The following is a 23,653-nucleotide window of genomic DNA, read 5'->3' on the forward strand; positions in this document are numbered from 1 at the left end:
CGTCGAGGTAGACAAAAACAAAACAATTCAACATGTCCCGGAGCACATCATTGACCAGTGCCTGGAAGACATCAGGCGCGTGAGTCCAAATGGAATAACCAGGTACTCATTGTGTCCACTGGCAGTGTTGAAAGCTGTCTTCCACTTGTCTCCTTCGCGTATCTGCACAAGGTGGTAGGCATTCCGAAGGTCCAATTTTGAAAAGATAGTAGCCCCCTGGAGAGGTTCAAAAGCTGAGGACAGAAGTGGTAGAGGGTACCGATCTTTAATCGTAATATCATTGAGGATCTGGTGATCAATACATGGACGCAGGGTATTGTCCTTCTTCTCCACAAAGAAGAATCCTGCGCCGGCAGGAGAGGCAAAGGGGCGAATGCTCCCAACAGCCAGTGAGTCCTCGATGTACTCCTCCATGGCCTTGGTCTCAGGACCTGACAGGGAATATAGCCGGCCTCGAGGCGGTGTGATGATCAATAGCACAATCGTAAGGACGGTGTGGAGGAAGGGAGGTAGCACGAGTATTGCTGAAAACCTCCAGGAGGTCATGATACTCTGCGGGCACGGCAGAGAGATCCGAGGCCATACTTAATCCTGGAGACAGACGTTTCGGAGATGGCTGTGCCGCCTTTAGGCAGTGTGAATGGCAAAATGAGCTCCAACCCAGAATGGAACCTGTAGTCCAGTTAATATCTGGGTCGTCTTTTTGGAGCCAAGAAAAACCCAAAACATCAAGTATGTGGGAGGACTTAATGAGAAGGAGCTGAATTGACTCACTGTGGTTTCAAGATACCAGCATATTAATTCCTTGGTATGGAGCATCGGAAAATGCCCATGGTTAGATCGATTAGGATATCATTTAGAATCACTGGTAAATTTAACCACTTCAGGATTTTCGATAATAAGACAGAATAGCAAGCCGCACGGCCATATAGATTAGGGTAGCGCTTGACATGTTGCTAGCACGGGAGGGGGGAGTGTGAAATGATAGGTGACCATTGCTGTACATTCACACCCAGGGGTGAGGGTAACTTGACTATGGTAGTGGAACATCTGAAAGAGCTCAGCGGTGATCTAGCAAACAAACACCAACCAGACAACGATTAGAATCTGTTTGGATGGGTTCAGTCATTATTTGGTGTTATGGGAGCTACAATATATTTCATTGGTTGATTTATGGCTTTTTAAAATCTTTTTCTTTTACTATAGTGTTTATTATAACTTGTGAAATTGTATAGCAACGACACTGAGACTATTCTTGCCATGCCATTACTGTCCCCCGAAGGAGACGCCTCAGAACCCTATTTATGTCATGCCTTGATCTGTTTCACCTGTTCTTGTGATTGTCTCCACCCCCTCCAGGTGTCGCTTATTTTCCCAGTTTTCCCAGTTCCTGTTTCTCTGTGCCAGTTCGTCTTGTCCTCCTGGTTTTGACCATTGCATGTTTCTGGACTCTGTACACACCTGCCTGACCATTCTGATGGCCTGAACTCGAGCCTGCCTGCCACACTGTACCTCCTGGACTCTGAATTGGTTTTGACCTTTTGCTTGTCCACAACCATTCCCCTGCCTACCCTTTTGGAATACAAATAAATATCAAAGACTCAAACCATCTGCCTCCCGTGTATGCATCTGAGTCTGGCCTTGTATCCTTATAGTACGAACTGGCTATAACAGACCCAGCAGACCTGGACCAGCTCAGCCACGCTGTCTCCCTGCAGGGAGCCACCATTGAGAGACATGAGGAGCTACTACAGGACCTTCTGGAAGGGCTGCGTTCCCTGACTGAACGCCATGACCAAGGGTTTAAGGCTATTATGGAGCAAATCAGGGAGTTAGCTCATAGGTAGCCTGCCACCTCTGAGAAGCCCCAACCACCCAGTAACTTTTTCCCTATGAGTGGTGAGTTTGTACAGGCTACCCCGGCTCTCCAAGAACCCCGCTTACCTCCTCTGGAGCGATACTCTGGGGATCCTGGTACCTGCTGGGGTTTTCTTTCTCAATGCTCCCTTATTTTTGAGCTACAGCCATATTCGTTTCCTTCGGACCGATCAAAGATAGTGTATATTATTATGCTTATTTTCAGGAAGGGCGCTCTCCTGGGCTACAGCAGTTTGGGATCAACAATCTACCATTTGTCGTCATCTGGAGGATTTCATGGTAGAGGTGAGGAAGGTGTTCGATAGAGTTCCGGTTTTCCAACCACCCCCTGCTGCTCCCTGCTCACTTGTGTTTCGACACTTTCTAGAAAAATGTCCTTTTCCACAGTTATAACAAACAAAGTTCCTGTACTGTTGTTGCTGCTGTCTGGCCCACCCGTCAGCACTGGCTCCCCCTCCTCATCCTCTACCTCTTCCCCTCTGTCCATCATTTTGAGATCTTTCCTGAGCCTGCTGCTGCTGGCCCTGTCCTTGATAAAAGCCAGCTGTGCAGCTTGTAACTTCACTCCTTTTTCTATTCTCTGTTTTGTCTTGTCTTGTTGAGATAATTGCTGCCTCTCAGCATGTTCACATTGTTCAATAACCGCTTGTAGACTGGTAGTTTTCCAGCTAATGCAAGTCATTTTAAACTGTTTATCAAGGGCTGGCAAAAGTCCATTCATTAGGGCCGCTTTAAAAAGGTTGTCGTCGTCATCATTGTGGCAGCCATCAGTCATTGGTTTGAGTCTGCTATGCTTACGGTAGCAGGTCCCCAGTCTGTCTTTAGTCTTCCAATGACTCCTTAGCTTTCTGCATGCAACTATGGATAGCTGCCCAATCGGTCATGGGTGGGTAATGTTCTTTTATGCGATCACACAGCATAGCCAGTTGGGTTTGATAGGCTTTACCCTCTTCCCATTGATAGTTTTCATCAAAGCCTCCCTCCACGTCAGCCCATCGCAGCCTCATCTTGATACGGCAAATGTGCGCGATCTCAGCTGCAGATGGCTTGTTCAGCCGGGCCATCTTAAGTAGCTGTGTGGTAAAATCACCAGCGTCCTTTGTAGAATCTGGAAGTTCTTTAGCAATGTCCTTCATTTCGTCCTGTCTCCAAGTCTTCTGGATGTTGGCAAGTGGGTGCCATTCGTGATGGCCCTCCTCACTGTCTGCAGGTTGCGGTTGTGGATTAGGGAACATTACCAGAGGTGCCTGGAGAAAGGTGGGTCCCCTTTTTCACCTGTTCTGTTCGTGACTGTTGCGGGTGAGGGAATTAGCTGCGTGGTAGGGGTCGACCTCGATGGTGGATTCCCAGAGTCCATTAACACCAGAGACGGCACTCAATGTTGGCGGTGCATGGAACGGATTTCCACTGCTCATTGGCCACCTCCAAGGGGTCTGCTGGTAGAGCTGCGGTAGGGGAGACGGCTGAGCGAGCTGCTCTCAGACAACCAGGGCCGGTGCTGGTACAGTGGATACAGGGGTATAATAGGGGAGTGGAAAGTCATCATCATCCCTGTTTCTCCTTCTAACTTTCTTTCACCATTATTCCTTTAACTTTCCTGTCTGACTGTCTTTTGGCTTCCCTCTCCCACTTTCTAAACTTACTCTCAGTCTATTAGACATGTCATGCCTTTCTTGGTTTCCTCAAACGTTTCTCATTTCTTTTTATATTCTGCTAATACAATTTCACTCAATGTGAAATCTGCTACTTTTTGCCACAGTGGTGCCTGTTCCAGAATATCCCTGCCCCATTTTATCTGCCATGACCTTCACTGGTCTGGCTACTGGATCGGGCAGGCAAGGTTCTCTCTTGCTGCTCATGGCTCCCATTGTGAAACTCCGCTATACACACACACTCAAACACAAACAACAGTGTTTAATTAGGAACGTCTTCCTTCCTTTTACATTTTTTTAATAGAATTAGTCTGTCATTTTAAATGTTATACCCACATAGTAGTTCCTCCTATGCAAACTCCCATGTAGGTTTTCAAATGTATAGCTGGTTTCCCAATCATAACCAAATGTTTTACCAGTACACTAATTAATTTGAATTATTACAATGTATTTATTTCTATCTCAGGATTATGCCCAAGGATCACATAACTTGTAACCGTGTCATATCATCCCATGGCTGTCACTCTGCTTCAACAGAGAAACACAACCCCTGTCTCTATTTCTGCTTGAACAAAAAGATTCCAATTGGAGATCACCCTTCTTCAACAGGATGTTTGCCCTATAATTACTTCCAGGACTTCCCCCATTCAGAAATAACTGAAGATTCTAACCATGGGTGTCTTTGCTACAACAAAGACATCATGTGCACAACCTGTCCCAGAACAGGATTTTCTATGATGTTTAAAATCTATTTCGTCTGTCTGGAATGGCGTATCAACTCACTGACACTCCCAGTCAGTGTCACGGCTGGCTGAAGGACTGGACCAAGGTGCAGCATGGTAAGCGTACATTTGTACTTTATATAAAAATGACGCCGAACAAAACGAAGAACAAAAACCCAACTTTGAAGCTTTGGGCTATGTGCCCTGAACAACTACAGAGTTCACTTCCCACAAAACAGGTGGGGGAAAAGGGTACCTAAGTATGGTTCTCAATCAGAGACAACGATAGACAGCTGTCCCCGATTGAGAACCATACCAGGCCAAGACATAGAAATACTAAACTTAGAAAAAAGGACCTAGAATGCCCACCCTAGTCACACCCTGGCCTAACCAAAATAGAGAATAAAAAGCCTCTCTATGGCCAGGTCGTGACAGTCAGTTCGAGGCGTGTCCATTTCTGCTCCGTTTTAGTCAGAGTGTGGGCTCCCGAGTCACATCTAACGCAGCCCTGTGCGTAGGTAATCTTGGTCTCCTCGGGAGCAATCAGCAAGCGCAGTTAGCCATCCCATCCTCATCGCCAATTTTGTCAGGGTAATTCTATAAGAAGAGAGAGACTGTAAATTCTTCCAACAACAGCTTTATTATAAGATTTGCAAAAATTAAGCAATCAACATCACCAAGAATTGTTCAGCGTTGAAAGCTTAACAAACGTAGCCGGGTATCTGCATATATAGAGAAAATACAACCTCTTTCTGTATACGTGGCAGTCAGCAGATAGTGTGTAAAAGGTCATTAGTTGTCTGTGCAGACTTTAAGATAGCATGAGGTTGCTAGCCTGAGGGCTCAACCGTCTAACTGCATTCAAAACAACAAACGCTATTGTAAAGAACCTTGCAGAAAGGAGTACATGTGACTTTCTTAGATTGCTGCGGTTGCACCCAATCATCCCTTAGCTGTAAGCCCAGTCTTATGAATAAGTCACACCAAGAGAAGTTTGTATCTGGTTAGAATAAACAATAGCATATAACAAGATACTATTCTTTAAGCAGTAAAACATGGGATAGCATGACTAATTATGTGACTGATCAATATCTCAGCCTCCCCTCCCCCTGTCAACTTCCCAATAGTCACCCCTGAAACCCAGCTCTCTGAAATCGCCCCCATTGACTCTCCATATATCTCAAAACTTGTGTCATCCAAGACTACAACTTTCTCCCTGGATCCTCTCTCCACTGCTCTCATCAAAGTCTAACTTCCTCCTCTCTGTCATTATATCCCATACATCGTCAACCACTCACTCGCCCACAGAACTGTCCCTTACAAAACAGCTGCAGTCACCCCCCATCTTAAAAAGGCCAGGACTGGACACCACCATCCTCAATAACTTCCAAACCATTTCCAACCTCTCATTCCTTGCCAAGATTATGGAACGTACTGTTGCCTCCCAATTACATACCTGTTAGAGCCCCTCCAGTCTGGTTTACCGCCCACTCCACAGTACTGAAACTGAACTCCTCAAAGTTGTTGATTACCTCCTGACCTCTGCTGATGCTGGTGCCCTCAACATTCTGATTCTTCTTGACCTGAGTGCCGCTTTTGACACAGTGAGCCATCAGATCCTCCTCACCAGGCTTGAGGGTGTGTTAAGGGCACCACACTCTCCTTGCCATAATTATACCTCAAAAACCGGACTGACTACATCTCCCTCAATGGCCACACCTCAGACTCAACTGTAGTTATACATGGTGTCCTCCAGCGCTCTGTAATGCGTCCCTTATTCTTTATCTTCTACATCCTCCCCCTCGGTCAGATCCGCCATTACTTCGACATCTACTGGTATGCTGATGACACCCAGATCTAACTCAGCACAAAATCCCTCCTCAAAACACCTATGACCTACATTGAATCCTGCCTCTCTGCAATAAAAACATGGATGCAACAAAGCTTCCTCAAGCTCAACAGTGATAAAACGGTACTCCTCATAGGCACCAAATCCACCCTCACCAAACAAAAGGTGTAAAAAGTCAAGGGGTCTGAATATTTTCCAAAGGCACTGCATATATATATATATTTTTTTTGTTTGTTTGTTGTTGTTGTCATTTTTTTATTAATGAATTTTTACTCTTTAACTCCCAAATTGCATGGTATCCAATTGGTGGTTACAGTCTTGTCTCATCCCTGCAACTCCCGTACGGACTTGGGAGAGGCGAAGGTCGAGATCGGTGCATCCTCCGAAACACAACCCAACCAAGCTACACTGCTTCTTGACACAGTGCCCACTTAACCTGAAAGCCAAACGCACCAATGTGTCGGAGAAAACACTGTGCACTTGGTGACCGTGTCAGCGTGCACTGCGCCCGGCCCACCACAGGAGTCGCTAGTGCACGATGGGACACGATGGGACATCCCTGACGGCCAAACCCTCCCCTAACTCGGACGACGCTGGGCCAATTGTGTGCCGCACCATGGGTCTCCCGGCCGTGGCCAGCTGCCGCAGAGCCTGGACTCGAACCCAGAATCTCTAGTGGCACAGCTACTGTAGCACTGCGGTGCAGTGCATTAGACTACAGCGCCACTTGGGAGGCCCATATATATTCCTCTATCCAGTGTCTGTGTTCTTTTGCCCATCTTAATCTTTTATTTTTATTGGCCAGTCTGATATGGCTTTTTTTTGTAACTCTGCCTAGAAGGCCAGCAACCCGGAGTCACCTCTTCACTGTTGACGTTGAGACTGGTGTTTTGCAGGTACTATTTAATGAAGCTGCCAGTTGAGGACTTGTGATGCGTCTGTTTCTCAAACTAGACACATGTACTTGTCCTCTTGCTCAGTTGTGCACCGGGGACTCCCACTCCTCTTTCTATTCTGGTTAGAGCCAGTTTGAGATGTACTTACATATCAACGGACACACACTGGCCTTGGCCAACACAATGAAAGCACAAGGATGGCTGGAACTTTCTCTTGCTTTACTTCTCTCGAGCTGATCTTCTCTGAGCTGGAAATCGCCCAGCATGCTCTGCTCCACTTCACCGGTGTTCGGAGATACAGCTCTGATATGATGAACTAACATTACTGATATGATTAACTACAAATACTTCACAGCCTTTTGTAACACCAAGGGTGTCTCAAATTAGACTTAATTTAATTTAGGCCTAATTTATTTCACCTAGAATATTGCAGCCCATTTGTGTAGGCTATTAGCCAGACAAAACCCGCTGAGTTCAACAATAAATAGAGGCTGAATTTATCTTCAAGCCAATTACCTTTTCCTCATTGTTAGGTTATTTGATGTGTAATCAAATATGTATAAAAAGTTTACAGCTAACACCTAACTCCCTGCTAAAGACGGTATAGTTATAGATAGTACACTCCATTATAAAACAATTCCTAGTAGTTTGAGGGTAGAGTGACTGTATTATTTGGCATTAATAGACTAGTTTTGCAATCAACAACTTTCTATCCAAGATGGGAGAGAGTGGGAGGATGGCTCCTGTCATCCAGGTTTAGTTAGCCTATACAAGACAGCTGTATATTTAAAAAAAAAAAAGCAAATGTTAGCTGATTAGTATTCTGTTAAACCGAAAATTAATTTGACAATCCGCAATGTTTGAATTTCCAACATTGATTTGAGGCTCCTAAGAAAATTAGAAGCACGGGAAGTTGGTGGTGCTGTAATAATGGCTGGAGCGGAATATGTTAAATGGTTTCGTATACATCAAACACATGGTTTCCATGTGTTGGTGACATTCCATTAACTCCATTTCGGCCATTACTGGCCATTACTCTCCCCTCAGCAGCCTCCTGTGATCAGAAGGGCATTTCCATTAATGAATCATTAAATAGATAGGCTAGATCACACAAATTCAAATCTAGACCTCACTTGAAGCCATTTACACTGCTTTTTTCATTCTTCCCCTCTAAATCAGGGACTGATTTAGACCTGGGACACCAGGTGGGTGCAATTAATGATCAGGTAGAACAAAACCAGCAGGCTCCAGACCTCGTAGGGTAAGATTTGAACACCCCTGGGCTATAGTACAGCCATGTCTGGATGGGAAACAGCTTTTTTCTAATTGATGTCAGAAGTAGTTTATTTTTAGCTAGTCCTAACCCTTTCCTAACCTTTTAGCTCATTATCCAAACATGCTCGGTTAATTCTCCTCACCTGCTGTGTATGTTCTCCTAAGAATTAGGAACTAAAGAGAAGGACTACATTAAAACTCCCACTCCTGCCCTATTAAAGGAAATATCAGTTATTAGATCAACATTAGACTCTCTCCTAACACAGGACGCTGAAAAGAAAATTAGATTTGTTAGGCAAAAGTTATATGAACATGGCGATAAGCCATGAAAGTACTTGGCATACCTAGTTAAAAAGAGAGCTGACTCTCAGTCAATTGCTACTATTATTGATTCTGATGGTAATCATTTATATGAAAATAAATTGATATGTGACTCATTTTTTAAAAATTATACAAACCTTTATGCCTCAGAACTGCCAAAGGATGCACCCAAATTAATGTATAACTTATTTTGTAAGATTGAGCTCCCTACTATCTCCGAAGAACAGAGGTCTCTCCTTAATGCCCCTATTACCAAGGCAGAGATAATGTTCGCAATTTAAGAATATGCAAAATGGTAAGGCCCCAGGACCAGACGGGTTTTGTAGTGAGTTCTATAAAGAATTCCATGGACTGATCCTTGAGCCATTGCGTGATCTGTTTAACCACTCATTTTCAAATGGCCAGCTCCCTCAAACGCTGAGAGAAGCCAACATTTCACTTATTCTCAAAAAGGGAAAATGTCCAGAGTTCCTCGTACAGACCAATTTCCCTTCTGAATGTGGATAGAAAATTGCTTTCTAAAATTCTAGCCACAGGATTAGAGGACTCACTGCCACTAATTGTGAAAGGAGACCAAACTGGCTTCATTAAGGGCCGTAAGTCATGCAACAATGTCAGGCGGCTTCCCCAAAAGGCTTCGTCCTCTTAGGGATGATGCGGAATTGAGTTCCTGTGCAGGAACATCAATCAGCGGAAATTTCAGAGCGCCACCTATAGTTTTCAATAAAACTCAAACTTTCATTAAAACACACATGCAAGGTACTGAATTAAAGCTACACTCGTTGTGAATCTAGTCACCAAGTCAGAATTGTAAAATGCTTTTCGGCGAAAGCATGAGAAGCTATTATCTGATAGCATACACCCCCCAAAATACCTGAACGAGACCTAAACAAAAGATTTTGCGGTAGCCGGCACTACACAAAACGCAGAAATAAAATATAAAACATTCATAACCTTTGACGAGCCTCTTTGTTGGCACTCCTATATGTCCCATAAACATCACAATTGGGTTTTTCCCGATTTAAATCCGTCATTGTATAGCCAAAATGTAATTTTATGAAGGCCGGTCTGATCCAGGAACATTCACCTTTACAAGACGCAACGTCACTTTTTAAAATAAAAGAAATTGCCTATAAACTTTTACAAATCACTTCAAACTACTTTTCTAAACCAACTTTAGGTATTAATAAATGTTAATAATCTATCAAATTGATCACGGGGCGATCTGTATTCGATAGCAGCAAGTCTTGAAATCATCGTCCATGTTTTCACTTTCATAACATCCTCTGGTGCGCCCCAAGACAGGAAGTGCCTATACGTCATCTCACCAAGGATAAACCAGCCATGAAATGCCAGTACTGGCGACATCGTGTGGAAGCTGTAGGGATTCTAATCGGATCCTCATCTATTTTCTCTCGCCTTAAACAATACATTGACTGGCGGATGAATATTTTTTTTGTGTTTTTGGTGAACAGTTTTCCCAGGGATTTTTACTCCTAAACATGTTCTGTTATAGCCACAGACACGGTTTAACCAGTTTTAGAGACTTCAGAGTGTTTTCTATACACACATACTTATCATATGCATATACTATATTCCTGGCACGAGTAGCAGGACTTTGAAATGTTGCGCGATTTTTAACAAAAAGCTGCGAAACTTCGCATCATAATTCAAGCCTACCAACAAAGTGCTATGGATGGTCTTGTGCTCTCCCTAGATGCTGAGAAAGCATTTGATCGTGTGGAGTGGTCTTACCTATTATTTGCTCTAAAGAAATTTGGTCTAGGGCACAACTTTATAAAATGGGTGAAAGTTTTATATGATGATCCTCAGGCTGCTGTCCTTACTCATGGGCGAAGGTCAAATATCTTCTCTATATACAGAGGTACCAGACAAGGCTGTCCTTTATCCCCTCTCCTCTTTGCACTCGTTATGGAACCACTGGCCGAGGCCATCAGGGTAACGCCTGCTATACAGGGGCTGCTCATTGGTGATGTTCACCATAAAATAAGCTTGTATGCTGATGATGTCCTGATATTCATCTCTAGTCCCGAGACTGCAATTACATTTCTTATTAATATTATTGAATTATTCAGTGAATTCTCAGGCTACAAGATTAACCTAACTAAGTCAGAGGCTATGCCACTTGGTAGCCTACACTCTGTACCTAATACTTCTCCTCCCTCCCTTCCTCCCGTCTCCCTCAGGTTTCATGTATCTGGGTATATTTGTAACTCCTAAATTCCAGCAAATGTACAAAGCCAATTTTGTTCCCTTGTTTGAAACAATAAGACAGGATCTGGAGCGCCTGAACTCTCTCCCGATTTCTTGGTTGGGTAGAATATCCCTCTTGAAAATGAACATTTTACCTAGACTACTTTACCCAATCCAAATGATCCCAGTATTACTCTCCAATAAGGTAATAAAGGATGTAAATGGATGGCTAAGTTCCTTTATATGGAGTAAACGCAAGCCAAGACTTAAGATGGCAATATTGCAGCTGCCAAGTTCTATGGGCGGCTTGGACCTGCCCAATATCAGGTTATATCAATGGTGTGCCCACCTTTGTTATATTTCTGACCGGATCACAAATGATGACTCCTCTATTTGGTTAGACATTGAGACTTCTCTTTCAAAATACCCCTTACAGGATCTCTTATTTTTGAGAAGTTTCAAGTCTGTAGAAGATCACTGCAATAATCCCGTTACACTTAACACACTCAAAGTATGGAGGTCAGTTCAACGCTTCCTGGGAAGGTCCAAACTAACCTCTGCTCTTACCCCAATTCTTAACAACCCAGATTTCAGTCCAGGATTGCTGGATGCTGGCTTTAACTTTTGGCTTAATAAGGGCATACGCAGGCTAAATGACTTATTTGCTGATAAGATTTTATTGTCATTTGAGCAGATGGTTGATAAATATTGACTCCCAAAGCAGGACTTTTCCCGTTTCCTACAAGTAAGACATTATATTCGGAAGAGCACCACCTTAATTGGTAACCGTGATGTGTCTGTCATTGAAAGAATGCTTTTTTTCCCACAAAGGAAAATGTATGTAAGTCTGTTTTATGATACTTTAAGGTCCTTTTCTGCTGTCAACACACAAAGGGTGAAACAAGTGTGGGAGAAAGAATTGTCTGTTACTATTGACGAAGAGATGTGGGAGGAGATTTGGAGATATGCAAAAACAATATCTATATGTAATCGTACTAGAGCAATCCAATTAAGAATAATACACAGATGGCATATATCCCCAAATCGCAGACATGCTTTTAGCCCCACTTCCTCTTCCCCTCAGTGTCTTAAATGCAAAACTGATACAGGCACCCTAACGCATTGTTTATGGTCATGTACCAAAATACAAAGATACTGGTCTGGTGTTCTGCAAGAAATTGAAAAGTTCCTAGGGGTTGATCTAGAATTGGACCCAGTTTCTTTACTGTTAGGTCTCCCTAGTAGGCATGTTACTTCTGTGGGTAAAAGGAGGCTTTACAACATCCTTACTTTCGCAGCGAGGAAAAACATCCTTTTACAGTGGATTAGTGATAAGGTTCCTTCTATTAAAGATTGGCATAAGATACTATTTGAATGGGTGCCTCTGGAATATCTGACATGTACATTGCATTCTAAAACAGACCAGTTCTGCAAAGTATGGGAACCTTGTCGAAATTACCTAGAACCTGAGGTATCAGCTATTATGCTACAAGGATTCTCTTAGAATGGCGGGGATCTATGTATTTCAGAACTACATTGTATGTTCCATGTGTGGAACCTAACCTCTTGGTTTAAACTGAGATTTTTTGTTTAATTTCTGTTCGTAAGTTTGTTTAAAATGTATGTATTGAGAGACGCAATGATGGGGATGGAGTGAGACAAGTACCGAGCGGGAAGAGGAAAATGGTGTACATATGTATGGGTGTGTGTGGTATGTATGTATCTGTGTGTATGTGTATGCGTACGCGTATATATGTGTATATGCATGAGTGTATGTATATGTATGTGTGTGTATCTCTATATATATATATATATAGATATATATATATATAGATAGATAGATAGATAGATAGATAGATAGATAGATAGATAGATAGATAGATAGATAGATAGATAGACACACATACATATACATACACTCATGCATATACACATATATACGCGTATACGTGTGTGTGTATATATATGTGTAAGTGAGTGCTGTTTTTTTGTGTTTTTTTGTGTGCTTTGTGTCTGTTGTTGTATCTCTTAATATGGGTGAAAATTGTGAAATTCCAATAAAAATACTGTTACAAAAGTAAGTTCTCCTAAACCTGTTATGAAAAGTCCATTTTGACAAAAGCTGTATCCCTTCTAGACAAAACCCTATAGTACAGCCAGAAACAGAAGAGGAAGAGGAAGCGAGATATCCCACTCACTAATTTTTCTGTTTCAATGGAAGTCAATTAACTAAGTAGACCAGACCAAGCTGCTATCGCATTGGTGTCTACGGGAGAGCCACCCACCTAAGTAGACAGGAACTGAACATTTTTTCCAATGGTAAACAGCCTGAGTGAACTTTCTTCATTTATCCACCATCTTTGGTACAGCCTGATATCACTCTATATATATAATTTATATAATTTGGTAGCTAAAAATAAAATGACCTCTTTAAATCAATGTCAATTGAAAGCCACACCCCTACACTTGATTGCTGAATAATTTATAAGCCAGGCCCATTAACAATGTGCAAGGTGAGTGTACTGTTGTGGTATGCTTTAGACTGAAGTGTGTAGTACTACCAGGTTGACATGAGAATGTATTATTTGTTTTGTTTGCACTTGAAGTTTTGTTGACTATGTTAAACTGTTTCAGTTTTTGGTCAAGTGTCCCATCTTGAAATCACATTCCATTTGTAACTGCTGAACAATGGTAAGCTGAAGTGTTTCATAACTAAATAAATATATAATGACCTTCTCTAATGGTACCTCTGGAGTTATGTTTGCACTAGTATTTAGTAATCTCCTGAAAAATGTTTTATGAGCCCTACTTTCCCTGTAATTGAACCTCAATAGTTTGGCTACAAGACGCAGTATATCAAATTTAAAAATAGTAACTGATATGGACATGGCATCCAATTATTTATTGTTGACAGAGGGAGTGCATTTATGTACACATCGGCCAAGCAGGTATCCAGATGGGCAATGCGTGTTGGGAGTTATATTTCCTGGAGCATGGTTTCCATCCAGATGGAAGAATACATGAGTCCAGAACTGCAGCCCTGGCTGACTCCTCATTTGGTACCTTCTTCAGTGAGACTGGAGGTGGGAAACATGTTCCCAGGGCTGTCTTCATAGATTTGAGCCTACAGTTATGGGTATGGAAGATGTATTTGAATAGCATGATCCACAACATCAAATGTCATGGTGTTCATCGGCATGTAATATCTTGAATTTTGTGCTGTGTAGTTTTATTTTGTGCCTTTCTGCATGTGTCAACATAATTTATTCTAGATGAGATAAGGAACGGACACTACCGTCAGTTGTATCACCCTGAACAACTCATCAGTGGCAAAGAGGATGCTGCCAATAACTATGCATGTGGCCATTACACTTTTGGAAAGGAGATTGTGGAGTCCGTACTGGACATAATGTGTAAAATGATGAGTGGCTCTGAATGTCTAATTGCAAGTCCCTGTATGGTGATATTTGGATAAATGGCTTAATGTGTGAATTTTCTCAGGCAGACCAATGCACTACAAGGCTTCCTAATCTTCCATAGTTTTGGGGGTGGGACTGGCTCAGGCTTCGCTGTTGATGGAGTGTATGTCTGTAGATTACGACAAGAAGTCCAAACTGGAGTTCTCTGTCTACCCTGTGCCCCAGGTGTCTACAGCAGTTGTGGAGACCTACAACTCCATCTTGACCACACACACCACTCTGGAGCACTCAGATTGCTCTTTCATGATGGATAATGAGGCCATCTTTGACATGCAAGTGTAATCTTTGTGTGGAGCGTCCATCTTATACCTATCTGAATCGCCTCATTGCCCAGATTGTCTCCTCAATCACTGCCTCCCTGTGCTTTGATGGTGCACTTAATGTGGACCTGACAGTTTCAGACCAACCTGATACCTTACCCCTGTATCCACTTCCCCCAGGTCACTTATGCTTCCATTATCTCAGCAGAAAGGGCCTATCACGAGCAACTCTCTGTTCCTGAGATCAAATGCCTGCTTTGAGTCGGCTAACCAGATAGTAAAGTGTGATCCCAGGCTCGGAAAGTACATGGCTTGCTGCTTGCTGTACCGTGGTGGCCAAAGATGTCAACACATCCATCGCCCTCATCAAGACCTGCAAATCCATTCGATTTGTGGATTGGTGTCCCACAGGATTCAAGGTTGGCATCAACTATCAGCTGCCTACTGTTGTGCCTGGGGGTGATCTGGCCAAGGTGCAGAGAGCTGTGTGCATACTGAGTAACACCACAGCTATTGCAGAGGCTTGGAGTCATCTGGACCACAAGTTTGACCTGATGTATGCCACGCGGGCCTTTGTGCACTGGTATATGGAGGAGGGAAGTTCTCTAAGGCCAGAGAGGACATGGCTGCTCTGGAGAAGGATTATGAGGAGGTGGGGGCAGACTCGGGTATTGGTTGTGAGGAGGAAGATGAATACTAAATTTGCCTCCAATTCATTTTTATACTTGTTCAGCCCCTTGTGTAATTATAACTCCAAGCATTTGAATTCGTGTTTTTTTTATTGATACATGTATGATGGTTTGGAACTTGGCAGGTGTGGCTGTGTATAATTGCAATAATGTCCTAGCATGGTGTCTCAACTTTGGGGGTGGTAGGCTAATTTACATACTCAACGAAGATTAGCAATTGACATGGCAACAAGAATTGTTGGTACATCTGCAAGTAACATTCAGACTGCACCTGACTGTATTTAAGACAAATGGTGGATCTAAACTGTAAATGGAGGTTCAACTTCATATCTGACTAGTGTAAATATAGCGTTGTTGTCAATGGGAACACAACCTGTACATGGAGTAGGTGTTACATTGTCCAATATTTGACTGATTAACATTATTCAAGATGTGCCGTCTGAAGTGTCAGTATATAACTGATACATTTCCCAGTTCTTTGTAACCTTTCTCAAAGACCAATAAAATGTATGACTAATAGGCCTATGCTGGAAAATTGTGCCACCAGACTGAGCATGTCAAATTTTTGTCACATATGCATTTTGCAGCTCTTGATGGTGTAGCGAAATGCTTGTCATGACACAATGGAGTAAACTGTCAACCAGAATAAGGGTTTTCAAAAGGGTTGAATCAAGGATCGCAATAGTCAACGTCTCCTGTAAACCCAGATTCTGGATCACACCAGCCTTCTACGTAAAGTCTTGGTCCTAATTTTCATGAGCTGAAAAAAGATCCCAGAAATATTCCATATGTACAAAAATACATCTCCAATTGTGCACAAATTTGTTTACATCCCAGTTAGTGAGCATTTCTCCTTTGCCAAGATAATCCCTCCATCTGACAGGTGTGGCATATCAAGTAGCTGATTAAACAGCATGATAATTACACAGGTGCTTGGGACAAAAGACCACTCTACAATGTGCAGTTTTGTCACACAAAACAATGCCACAGATGTCTCAAGTGTTGAGGGTGCGTACAATTGACATACTGACTGCAGGACTGTTCAACACAGCTGTTGCCAGATAACTGATTGTTCATTTCTCTACCATAAACTGCCTCCAATGTAATTTTAGCAAATTTGGCAGAACATCCAACCAGCTTCACAACCGTAGACCACATGTAAACACGGCAACCCAGGGGCCGGATTCACGAAACTTTATTTACGAAAAAACGCAAGAAGTTTCTCAAGGAAAAAAAATAGGAAGTTCATAAGATAGTTCGTAAATGCAATTCCTCAATGTTCTTAGGAATTCGTAGTTCTCTTAGGCATTGACATTAGTGACGTGCTTGAAACCAATACAAAAAAAGCCTATGTGACAGGGATGATCGGCTTTGGTTATTACATTAATTTTCACACGTTATAGCCATCAGACTAGCCATATCAAAAATGGATAACCAAGAAAAGAGATTGAAGGAGATGGTGGAGGAAATAGCAGCCAGGAAAAGGTTGCTGTTGGGGAGAATTGATAACTGCGGCGTCACTGAAGAGACCAAAAAGAAAGGATGGGCGAGTGGCCGAGTCTGTCTCTGCCGTCGGGGGTATGGCAAGGGACCGAGTCTGTCTCTGCCGTCGGGGGTATGGCAAGGGACAGTGACGCTGTAAAAAAGAAGTGGTCCGACATCAAGTAGGCTGCTAAGAAGAAGGGTGCTGAGTGACCAGTCATGTGGACAGCTGGAGGAGAAGGTGTTGTCCATCATAAAGATGGTGGTAGAGGGACTGCACGACTGGTAAGTTAGTTAGCTAACGTGCAAAGCCATTAAAGCCAAAACAACTAATGACATTAGCATTCGCCAAGTTCTTATCTGCAAATTGAGATAGCGCGAGCATGCCTTTGCAGCACAGTCGATAGCGCGCCGGACCTCGGGCTATAAGGTCGTGCGTTCGAGACCTGCTTCCTGCTGTTTCATTACACTATTGTTAGTTACTAGCTAGCTAGATAATGCGTGTTTAATTTGTATTCTTGCTGTATTTAAATATCCGGTAGCCAACATGTCTGTGGCGCAAGAAAAGTATCCATTCATCTCAAGACAAGGGTTTAGCTATTCTAAAGTTAACTACATTTCCAAGAAGTAATCCTGACGCATTATTTTCAAGAATCCCATTTCTTCTTAACTTTTTTTTAGGAAGAAACTTGGGAAAAACATTTCCAATAACTTTATTGAGGAATTAGCAACTTTGCTTAACTTCTAAAGTTAAGGAAAAGTGGCAGTTAAGAAGAAATGTATTCTTTTAAGAAGGTTTTGTGAATCCAGCCCCAGGGCCTCCACATCCGGCTTCTTTACCTGCGGGATCATCTGAGGGGTGCTGAGGAGTATTTTTTTGTTTCTAATAGAGCCCTCTTTTTGTGGAAAAAATGCATTCTGATTGGCTGGGCCTCGCTCCCCAGTGGGTGGGCGTATGGCCAGTCATGTGAAATCCATAGATTAGGGCATAATGAATTTTAAATTGACTGATTTCCTTCTATGAACTGTAACTCATTAAAATGTTTGAAAATGTTGCGTTTGTGTTGTTGTTCAGTATACATGCAGGTATTGTGACCTATCTGGCTGGGGGTGGAAGCAAAGCTTGTAGTTTACTGGCTAATGCCTGGCTACTGTAGCTAACGTTACTCTCAAAAGAAAAGTTGCTGATGGGAGCTGGGTAGTTGCGGTGTCAGAGATAAGACACACAAACACCAAGGTACGTTGTAAAATGGCTAAAATAACACTAGCTATATTATTTAGCTAAAACAATTATATCGATTTATGTAAACTCCAACTATTTTGTGTTATCGCACAATTCAAATAGAAAGGCATTCTACACTACATTAAGTCATCTCCAACTAACAAAGTAACGTTAGTTAGCTACCTAGTGTTCTAATTATCTAGTAACTAGCTAACGTTAGCTAGCCATGCAGCTTCAGTCAAGATGAGTGATTTAGCTAGCTAAAAGTTGGTTGTTGTTTTTCGCTCTTACACTCATAAAGAAAAGTGTTTCGCGTAGCAAGTGGAGTTTAAAATCGAAGTGAATGAGGGAGCATATTTTGCTGAAACATTTAGCTAATTTAGCTAACAGTCTATGCTAGTGGTTGCTATCCTAGCTACACAGCTAGTTGCCAAACGTCAACTCGGTTGGACTGGTAGCCTGTTGCCACGTCGTCACTCGGTAAACGTTAGACAACTCGAACAACTTTTTAAATTGAACATCTTTTGTATGTTTATCATGGGCACAGCCATTTTAACTACTTAGCTAACGTGAGTACTACAAGTTTGATATTTAGCTAATATAACTAAATTAACTCCAGCTCCACACCTTCAACTTCAAGAGCCATATCAATTGATTTTCCACAAATTGGGTCTACTGAATCTAGATTAATGACCGCATGCCTAACGTTATATGCCTACTGGGTGGCCATATAAACTGTTTTCGATTGTCGCTTACTGAATACAATTGACAAACTATTTTTTTTATTGTGAAATGAACATACTTTAGCCAGCATGTCCATTTCTAATTTCCATTCTAGTACTTTGTCTAAGGATAGTCTCATGAAAGCTTTTACACAATGATGTATCTGTGCGTGTGCAATGCGGGGACATGGAGAGCAAAGTTTGCTTATAGACTTAAGGTAGACTAGCATAGTTTACTGTACTGTTAACCAGGAGATTCAACCCACTTGCTTACAGCTAAGCAAGCACTATGGTAGTACAGCCTTCCTGTGTAGATTAAAAGTGTTTGTAAATTACATCAAATTTTATGGGTCACATACACACATTTACCAGATGTTATTGCGGGTGTAGTGAAGTGCTTCTCAAATTTAACCTGGAGTGCCAGAGGCGTTATTCATTCAGGGCGTTTGTCAGACAGGCCAGAATTGACAAACAATCTGAGCGCTCTAACCTCACATCAATCAAGCACCCAAGCTAACATTGGCTAGCTACTTCCTGACTCAAATTAGAGAACACCTCACTCTGACCATTTTACTCGCCTTTGCGGAGATGGTTAGGCTGTGTTTATGTTATCCAGAGTGTTGATGACTTAACTGCTGTTTGCAACAATTTAATTGCGCTTTATTTGCCGACCTTTACTGACACCAGCCATATTCAATGGGTGTTGAGGGTTCGTAAATTCGTCAGTTATTCTGCACTCTGGTACACTCAGATGAAAGTGCTCTGAAATTAGAGTAGCCAGGGTGAATTTACGAAAGCACCCCAAGTCAACGTGGAGCCGGCACGAGATATGGCTCGGAAAGCGTACCTTAATCCACGGATGAGAAATGCGTGAAACTCTGAATTGGCCCATTATCCTAACTGTTACACAGAGAATATAGCTAATTTCTGGGGGGGGGGGGGGGGGAACTATTTAGTCCTCATGCTAGGTAGCAGAAGCTGCAGCAGCAATTATGGAATGGCATTGTCAGCCAATTGGCTCCTTTGTTGTTCAGTGTGACATGTCATTCCATAATGGCTACTGCTAGCTAGCATGAAGATGAAAAAGGCCGTTTACTTAACTAGCAGTTGTTCATTATTCTCAGTGTAAAAATTGGGATAATGGGACAGTTCTGAGTACACCCCATTTCCCATCACTAGTTTGAGGTACATTTTCCAAGCCATGTCTCACACCTGCTCTGCATTGTTTTATTTATCTACACAGGAAGGTTGTCCAACCATTGTGCAGCTGTAGGCAAGCTGGTCAGATCAGCTGGTCAGATCAGCTGGCTACAGTAGTGTGAAGTTCAGTTTGCCATTTTTACTGCCACATAGGCCTATAATAGGCTACATGCGCATAGCTGGGCTATTGAGCAGCACGTGCATTTCAACATTGTAATTAGGCTTATGAGAATGTTCAAAGGCCCTCAGCAAGCATATAATGGTCATGTTGACTGTTCAAGACTTTTCTACTAAGAATAAAGACGGACATGTCTTTGCATTAGTATCATATCAAAATCACACCTTTTTGTCTGTGTATAGTAGTGCCCCTTGGAGACAGTATACCCCAAAAAGTGGACTTCTAAATATTGGTGAAATAGATGATGCACCAATATCCATCACAACTGTTATGGATATCATGCCGCTAAACGTGAGAGGATACTGACAATGGAAAGAGAAACCTATTATAAACAATCTAAAATCTTGATGAAAGTTAGCATTACAGAGAAAGTTGAGCCGATGTAGCCTAAGGTGCATGTTTTACAAAAACTTTTCCTACGCTATGGATGTTACATTGCCGCGGCAAGTCATAACTGATGCAGTTATGACTTGCCGCTCTGGTCTTGAAAGGTTTTTGTTGAGCCTACTTTGCAGGTGGTGCAGTCTGTCAGATAAAGGCAACGAAACAGCAGTGCTTGAGTGAAATCAATTTATTTAAATGTTTAATTTTTTTTATCTTGTTGAGTTGAACATAGCTGAGACAGCCAGGGGGAAAACAGATGATGGTTAGGCCTATGAGCAATCATTCTCCATCTTGTTTTTCAAGAACTAGCCACTAACTGCCAGAGGATGTTTTTCCCTCTACAGTCCTTCAGAGACTGGTGCTTCATTTGGGAATTCTGAAGAGATAATATTGAGGAATTGGTTGACTTTACCTGTTTTCCCTCCTGCCTAGAGGGAAGATGAGTCAACGTGAGCAGCAGGATAACGTCCCAGCGTACCTCAAAGATGAGCCTCCAGCAGGTCAGTTCAGTCTCCTTATAGTGGCCACTCACATGCTGATGAACATTAAATGGACATTGATTAAAAAAAATGTACACTGACACTCAGTTACGTAAAGGGGATACTTAGTCAGTTGCACAACTGATTGCATTCAACCAAAATGTGTCTTCCGCATTTACCCTAACCCCTCTGAATCAGAGCAGTGCAGGGGCTGCCTTAATCTACGTCCACATCATCAGCGTCGGATTTTAATTTCCTCACAAATAAGAAGTCGGAATGATCTCTGTTTGAAGCGTTTGTATTTGCGTACCACTAGGTGGCATTACCGTTCCATCTTCTACACTGTTAGTGGTTCTACAGTTTCTGTCTAGCCCACCACACACGGATTATTTTGTCATTCAAAGCAATGCGGGCTATTGAGGGCCGTCATTACTATTTTTAGTTTTGCCTTTCTACTGGGGCTACTACTCTATAATGTGGTCATAATGGCCAATTCTAAGCAGAAGTCATGGTTTGACACAAACTTTCATGTAGTAGCCTATTCATCATTCTGTGCTGTATGGAACAGAGAACATTTACCATAAGTTGGGAAGTTACTCGGTGTTCCTCTGCTTAACTTCTCTCAACACTAAAACCCTATTATCTCTCATCAGACAGCAACAAGGATCACCCAGTGCCCCAGCCAGGCATGTTCTCCAGAGTGACCGGCGGCCTCTTCAGTGTCACTAAAGGTGCCGTGGGAGCCACTGTGGGTGGGGTTGCCTGGATAGGAGGGAAGAGCTTCGACTTGACCAAGACCGCTGTCACCTCGGTGGCCGCTGTACCCGGCATCGGGGTGGGGCTGGTGAAAGGAGGGGTGTGTGCTGTAGCAGGAGGCGTTTCTGCAGTAGGCTCAGCAGTAGCCAGTAAAGTTCCTATTGGAGGGGGCAAGAAAAAGGACAAGTCTGATTGAGGAGTGGCGGAAGACGGTGCATTTTGGGTATCGTGCATGTCGTGTCTGATCCGCCTACACTCTGGAGGGCTACGGAGCAATCCAACAATGTCGTGTGTATTCACTTTTCATGGAGGGCTCGACACTCTGATTCGCGAGTGTCTATGGACCACTCCCATATTATATGGCCTGGCCACTGAGGGTGAGATTAAATAAGGGGTTTTCTGTTCAGCAGTGCAGGGGCCACCACACCCATCTTTGTCTGTAATATAAACCAGTGCCTCAAACTGAAATATGAAATGACTGACTGAATGTTGTATTTACTGTAGATAGAAGCCAACCAAGAAAACATTAAGCCTATTTTATTGCGTAATATTTGTTCCATCTCTCGGCCACCGTTGAAGAAACATGCCGTGAACATATACCATGTTTAGGCTCTGTTCATGTTCATTGCGGTGTTTGTTGAAAACTTGAACGTCACCTGGCAGTCAGACAATCCGTGATCAATGACTAGCCCGGCACCTCTGACAGAAAATAAAGAGGATCTCATGGGGGGGGGGGGGTTGGTACTGGGCCTGCACAGGGGGGGTTTACCACCGTGATCCCTGGGCTGTGGCGGGGTTCAGATTGAAGGAGCCAGCACCGGTCTGTTCCAACCACCGAGGCAGCGCCTTGTTGCAAAAAGCGTCAGTAATGGCGGGGAGTTGATGGCTCCACTCCATCTCTCTGATTGATTCTGTTTCTGAGATTACTGACTCTGCTTCTGGGGCCCAGCAGCCCAGCTTTGGTGCCCTCTCCCACAACAACACTCATCACTCTCCCTCTGCTCCCTGAGAATTACTGTGGCACTCTGGGATTTTAATGCTGCCTGCCAGGGCTATGGGGGACTAAACACTCTGCTCAGGAAGTCAATGTTCCTGGCTATATGTTTATGCTTGTGGAAATTGTTTTCATTTTTCCCATCTGCTGTTAAGTATATGATTTGAATCTCAAACTCCCCGTTCCTGATGTGATGGGGATTTTTTTTCATCCACCAGGGAAATTCTCTAAAGGGGACATGTTCCATTAAAAGGTTTCTTCTGAGAGTTCTCTGGTGTGAGTAATGTACTACTCATGTTTTTCAATGACAGTAGTTTTAGGATGCGTTTACCCTTCAAAGGTATGGAATTCATGTTTTCACTGATGATGCGCTGAATCACAGAGCTCTGTCACTGCCCTTTTTGTTGCTTTCTTTTGTTCTTTCACTATTGTACACACAGTGTATGTGGACTACAATCTGGTAGGTTCCAGGTGCCTTATTCCAACACGATAGCCTGAACTACAGTAACATATTCCTCTTTGATCCTACCAGATTGTAGTCCACATACACTGCGTGTACAATACATTTAAGGACACCTGCTCTTTCCTTGACATAGCTTTCGCCTGCTCAGGCTATGATCCCTTGTTGATGTCACCTGTTAAATCCACTTCAATCAATGTAGAGGAAGGGGAGGAGACGGGTTCATTTTTAAATATTTTTTTAAGCCTTGAGACAATTGAGACTTGGATAGTGTATGTGTGCCACTCAGAGGGTGAATGGGCAAGACCTGTTTTAAGTGCCTTTGAACAGGGTATGGTAGTAGGTGCAATGTGTACCGGTTTGTCAAGAAATGCAAAGGACACCCAGCCAACTTGACACACCTGTGGGAAGCATTAGAGTCAACATGGGCCTGCATCCCTGTAGAGTACTTTCGACAGCTTGTAGTGTCCATGCCCCTACAAGGTTGTTTTTAGGGCAAAGGGGGGTGCGCAACTCAATATTAGGAAGTTGTCCTTAATGT

At 42.9% G+C, this 23,653-nt stretch overlaps 1 protein-coding gene, 1 long non-coding RNA gene and 1 pseudogene across 4 annotated transcripts; 2 read left to right on the forward strand and 1 right to left on the reverse strand.

The window, feature by feature from the left end:
* Nucleotides 1–4,370: 4,370 nt before the first annotated feature.
* LOC124002634 lies at nt 4,371–5,952 on the reverse strand. The gene is made up of 2 exons (XR_006833090.1): nt 5,709–5,952; nt 4,371–4,849 (listed from the first exon to the last, which is right to left on the reverse strand). It is a non-coding gene; the product is annotated as an uncharacterized LOC124002634 (long non-coding RNA).
* A 7,359-nt stretch (nt 5,953–13,311) lies between these two features.
* On the forward strand, nt 13,312–15,246 carry LOC123990230 (annotated as a pseudogene).
* Nucleotides 15,247–16,851: 1,605 nt separating this feature from the next.
* Nucleotides 16,852–22,382, forward strand: LOC124002638 (transmembrane protein 263). 3 transcript variants are annotated; one of them, XM_046310225.1, is made up of 3 exons: nt 16,852–17,002; nt 20,856–20,923; nt 21,556–22,382. In XM_046310225.1, the coding sequence occupies exons 2-3, from the start codon at nt 20,863–20,865 to the stop codon at nt 21,852–21,854; spliced, it is 360 nt and encodes a 119-aa protein (XP_046166181.1). In that variant the 5' UTR covers nt 16,852–17,002; nt 20,856–20,862; the 3' UTR covers nt 21,855–22,382. The 3 variants fall into 3 exon arrangements, with proteins under 3 accessions (XP_046166181.1, XP_046166173.1, XP_046166189.1); XM_046310217.1 differs by lacking the exon at nt 16,852–17,002 and adding an exon at nt 17,793–17,954; XM_046310233.1 differs by lacking the exon at nt 16,852–17,002 and adding an exon at nt 18,365–18,508.
* Nucleotides 22,383–23,653: the final 1,271 nt, after the last annotated feature.

This window comes from Oncorhynchus gorbuscha, linkage group LG02 (genome assembly GCF_021184085.1).
Source record: "Oncorhynchus gorbuscha isolate QuinsamMale2020 ecotype Even-year linkage group LG02, OgorEven_v1.0, whole genome shotgun sequence".
Lineage (NCBI taxonomy): Eukaryota > Metazoa > Chordata > Actinopteri > Salmoniformes > Salmonidae > Oncorhynchus > Oncorhynchus gorbuscha.